The 5,000-nt window shown below is 45.6% G+C and overlaps 1 protein-coding gene across 4 annotated transcripts in view; it reads right to left on the reverse strand.

Moving 5' to 3' along the window:
* dock4b (dedicator of cytokinesis 4b) overlaps nucleotides 1-5,000 on the reverse strand; it is a 152,341-nt gene that overhangs the window by 97,239 nt on the left and 50,102 nt on the right. For all 4 annotated transcript variants that reach the window (XM_048267639.1, XM_048267640.1, XM_048267638.1 and 1 more), the window contains exon 8: nucleotides 3,087-3,238. In XM_048267639.1, coding sequence (XP_048123596.1) covers nucleotides 3,087-3,238 — 152 coding nt within the window. The remainder of the gene's footprint in view (nucleotides 1-3,086; nucleotides 3,239-5,000) is intronic.

A 5,000-nucleotide genomic window follows, 5' to 3' on the forward strand; every position in this document is an offset into this window, starting at 1 on the left:
ACACACACACTCACTAACTCATTCTGCTTAACTCCTTTCCGGAGTGCATGAATGGGCACACAGAAAGGAGAGCTTGGAATACAAATGTGGGAGAGCGATCTGAAGCAGTCCCCCAGCCTATCACTCCACTCCCATGTACACAGACAGGGCCAATGTCACCTCTGCAGACTTGCATATCAGAACAGAACAGTTACAGGTACAGGTACAGGTACAGGTACAGGGCCGCCGCATCCCACTCCTCCAACACACCTCCTGGATAATGCCCACAAGACCTGTGAGTGTTCTGAATTTGACCAAGAATCTCCTCACTCAAACTCCCTCTTCATAAGGTGCAATGATCAAGCAACTATTTTCTGGTTCAAGCTCCAAACCAAAGTGCCGCGTTCCGAACCGTGTTTTGTTTGGTGGAAAAGCTCCAATCGGTTCAAATGTTGGTTTGTGAATGGGAATGGAGCTGGCTTTCTGTCGGTGGAAAAGACCTTTCTGACACAGACTGTAGCAACATCTTATGACTGAATATACAGTAGTCATCTCTTATGACGTTATGGTGTTTATTACAAGTGTGTATAAGTCTTCTCATGGGAAAGAGCTTTGCTACATGCTTCTCGTAAACCCAGACAATTGAGGAGATTCAGGGTTGAAACTGCTCATCTTCCCAGCAGTGATGGAGGACAAAAAACAGGGTTTTCACTCTGAGCATCCAATCAGCTCATCCAGTCATTCTGAGAAGAAGAGACAGCACAGGAAATTACCGTCTGCGGGGTCTCTCTCTTTCTTCTCTTTCTTGTTTCTTTCTCTCTCTCTCTCTCTCTCTCTCTCTCTCTCTCTCTCTCTCTCTCTCTCTCTCTCTCTCTCTCTCTCTCTCTCTCTCTCCTCCAGTGGCTCATTTGTATTCTCCACTCCCACCCCCACCCCCACCCCATGCGCTTTTACACACACACACACACACACACACACACACACATACAACCCCGCCTCTCGCCCCCCTGCTGTGATCGCGCTCCAGGTGAGAGTAGGCCAACACCCAGCCAATATCCCCACGTGTAGCTCACACATGTGAGAGAGACGGAGGGGGAGGAAGAAAGAAAGAAAGAAAGAAAGAAAGAAAGAAAGAGAACCAGAGAGAAAGCTTACGCCATCACTGCAGGCTCAGTTGCAAGACGCCACGCACAGCAGCGTGAGGGATGGTGTCATTCGAGGGCAACGGTGGAGCCGTCAATCCAAGCGGGCAGAAATGTCGGCGTGATGCACCCGCAGCGTCTTTTCTGGCTTCGAGAATCACTTCTAACCCACAGGCTCAATTTTTACGCATTAGGTCAGTAGACCAGCTTTTTCATTTTTGCGGGCTCATTACAAAGTCTGAGTGTTGTGGGGGGCTGGGTGATGGGATGAGGAGAGGAGCTGTTTGCATGGACGGAAGTCCTTCATGGAAGTCGTGCGCCAGGGTTTGACAGCAGCGGATCTCAATTTTTGAAGGTCAGACAGAATCCCTAAGGGCCCTGCTTTTTCTGCTGTCTGTAGGATAACGTCATTTCAACTTTATTCAAAGTGCTACATTCACACACACACACACGCACACACACACGTTTCATGCATGGTAATTTTTGGGATATCAAAGGACAGTGCAAATGTTAATCCGCACCAAACCTGTCAAAGAAAGGGCACAGAGGGGTGCACATCGATGCTTGACAGAGTTGACACCAAGGCAAAGGCATATTCTAGCCATCAGTCTGCTGCTCACCGCAAGTTGTGTTCAACTGGACCATTTTGATTAAAAAAAAACAAGAACATGGGTCCCCTTGGCCTTTGATCAACATATTTGAAAGGAAGGAAGTGGGCTGCTAAAGCCTCGCAACGTCGACGCCTTGCGCTCGAGTGATGGCCATTGCACTGCGGCTTCTTTTCTTTCCATTCCGTTTTTCATTCTTTGTCTTTTTTCTGTTTTCCACGAAATGACATAGTGTCTACTTAAAAGACTTGCGCACTTCCTGCAGTGTAAACACAACCTGGCCGTATCTGTGCCAAAGTGTCAAACCACGCAAGCAATACCCACTAGTATAGCCAGCAAAAACACACAATAACAACAGCATACTGAGGGGCCAGATATGCGTTACATTTACTTGACGTGGCGTTATCAAGCCATGGACACCGAATTCTGGCTGTCAGACCAAATTTCCGTCGTTATTTATCAATGCGTTCAATCCTTGAGCCAAACTGCCCCTTTCTCTGCCCTTCTCAGCCCATAAAGCGCAATTTCACGAGCGTCCACAACTGAATGGCAGCAGCAAAGCGGATTGAATGAAGATTAACTGATGGCAACATTAAAAGAATCAAGCGTTTAGCGATCATGAAATAATACCATACATGATAAGATGTCAACAAGCGGGGAGATAATGAAGATCCAGTAGTTCTACTCCAAACTACTTGTGCATGTAGGCTATGGAAGATTGGTCAAATCTAGCAAGTAGGAAAGTTTAAGTGATCTTTTTACGCTAAACTCCCACTTTCCCCTGGATCCTCCCATGAATGCATATGCATGACATGACAATCATAATCTACCACTTTCAGCTCCGACAGGCAGTTTGCGCTTTATCATTCTTGACCTGTTTTGTACATACCACCATAATGATTTTACCACATTCGCAGAAACAAATCACCAGAAATGGAAGCAAAGCGTTAATACATCTGGCCCTGAGTGTTCCGTTTGCATTGCAGCTGCCGCAACAATTAGCTTCCACTATAATCAATACAACTGGCTACACCTGACATGATAGAGGCGCGTATGTCCAAAAAAATTAGACCAATTAGTCTTTTAAAACTATTTTTAAGCAGGTGCGCTTTAGTTGCGCACATGGTTTAGCTTCCCTGTGAGTTTAACTGTGTTTATTTTACTGTTGACAGTGACCAGTGTTACAATAATATCCCATAATAGAACTATTCCACCTGAACAATCTCTAACAGGTATTCTAGAATGTAGATGAATCAGTAAATCCTGTATTGATATTTTCGATTGTAAGTGCAAGACCTGACCACCCTCTGATAGGTGAGGGAGAGGTGTTCTGAGAGCTGATTGGTGGAGGTCTCACCTGAGGGCCCGGCTCTCACGGCCGTCGTAGATGTACAAGAAGACGTCGAGCTCCTCACCCAGGTTGGAGCTCATCAAGCTCTTCACCTGGACAAACAGGTGATGCGTGCTCGCCGGGACCGGAGTCTCCTTCTTACGGTGCCTATGCTCCATCTGTACGTACACACACACACACACACACACACACACACAAAGTAGGAGTCAATAGGAGTGATTGAAGAAAAATTGCATTTCATTGCACTACTGTAATTTCCCAACTATTAGCCACAGCTTAGACATTGATTTTGCAGAATTTCTTCAGCTATGAGGTTAACACACGGGGGCAGTTACAGTAATATGGTATTAATATGGCTTTGTTTCTTTTAACTTGAATAGCACACTGTCTTGCGGCTTATACAAAATGCGGCTAATACACAGGAAATGACTGCATGTGTTTATCACAGTTCTGCTAACCACCCACACCAAGCGAAAGGTAAAGAGATTCACATCATTCAGATCACAGAATGAAAGGCTTCCATTGTATTTTATTTAGATTTATTTCAAAAGTCTATAAGCATTTCAGCAAATTGGAAAGGAATAAATGGTAAAAAATGGCAAGGTCAAACACAAGTCATATTTACCCAGGGGTGCACCGTGAGAACGCTCCACTGCCATGGCAACCCAGCTTAGGGGACTAATGCCAGAAAGACAGACGTTTGATCCATATCTAAGACTTCCTCCTCTATGCTTGGGTAGACTAAGTCTATATAAAGGACACAAATGTATGCAAACATATGCTGCTTTCTCTCTCTCTCTCTCTCTCTCTCTCTCTCTCTCTCTCTCTCTCTCTCTAATAGACTGGATGTGGGGTAATGAATAAAAGAGTGGAGCATATTCTTGAATATTCCACACAAGTCCGGAGGCTCCATGTTTCCTCAGCATGTCTCTTTTATGAACACTTAAATCTGATTTGTCTCACTTAATGCGCCTCCCCGCTCCGAACGGCGCAGGAGGTCTTCTCTGTGCCACACACACACATATGTGTATACACACACGCACACATATACTGTACACACACACACACACACACACAAACACACAAACACACACACACAAACAGATCAGATATGCAGGCACACACAAATACTTACACAAATGCACATACACAAACACACACATACACACACACCACACACACACACACACACACAGAGAGAGAGAGAGCTAGAGGCACAGAGGGAAATACCCCACTCTGAGCTTTATGTTTTACAGGATATGGTGGCGATACAGTAGCTGTAATAAATCTTTAAGATGCAGCAAAAGTGGTTTAGGGCTTTGGAGAAGAGTCTATGTGTGTGTGTGTGTGTGTGTGTGTGTGTCGAGTTGTGTGTTCATGCCACCATGTCTGTGTGTGTGTGTGTGTGTGTGTGTGTGTGTGTGTAGAACTGTGGCATTGGTTGATTGGCAGAGAGGAGTCAGGACAGAGGCGGTGCCAACTCTTTGCTGTCCTCCAGATGGCACAGTGAGAGGGTGCCAGGTGCCCCCATCTTTCTCCTTCAGCCTCCCGCTCAGGACAAGAGAGAGAGAGAGAGAAGAGAGATGGAGAGAAAGGGAGAGAGGGGACAGAGAAAGAGAGAGGGTAAGAAGAGAGATAAGAGATAATGAGAGAGGGAGAGGGGAGGCTAAAAAAGTAAGAGAAAGTGTGTGTGTGTGTGTGTGTGTGTGTGTGTGTGTGTGTGTGTGTGTGTGTGTGTGTGTGTGTGTGTGTGTGTTTCTATAGCCTCTTGATGCTTTAACAATAACTGAACATCACCAAGCTGCTGAGAGCAACTGCATGAGAGCCTGCAGTCATGTAGACTCCAACACACTCACACACCACACACACACACACACACTCACACACACACACACACTATGACTAATTAAAGACAGGTAC

The sequence above is a fragment of the Alosa alosa genome, chromosome 17, assembly GCF_017589495.1.
Source record: "Alosa alosa isolate M-15738 ecotype Scorff River chromosome 17, AALO_Geno_1.1, whole genome shotgun sequence".
Lineage (NCBI taxonomy): Eukaryota > Metazoa > Chordata > Actinopteri > Clupeiformes > Clupeidae > Alosa > Alosa alosa.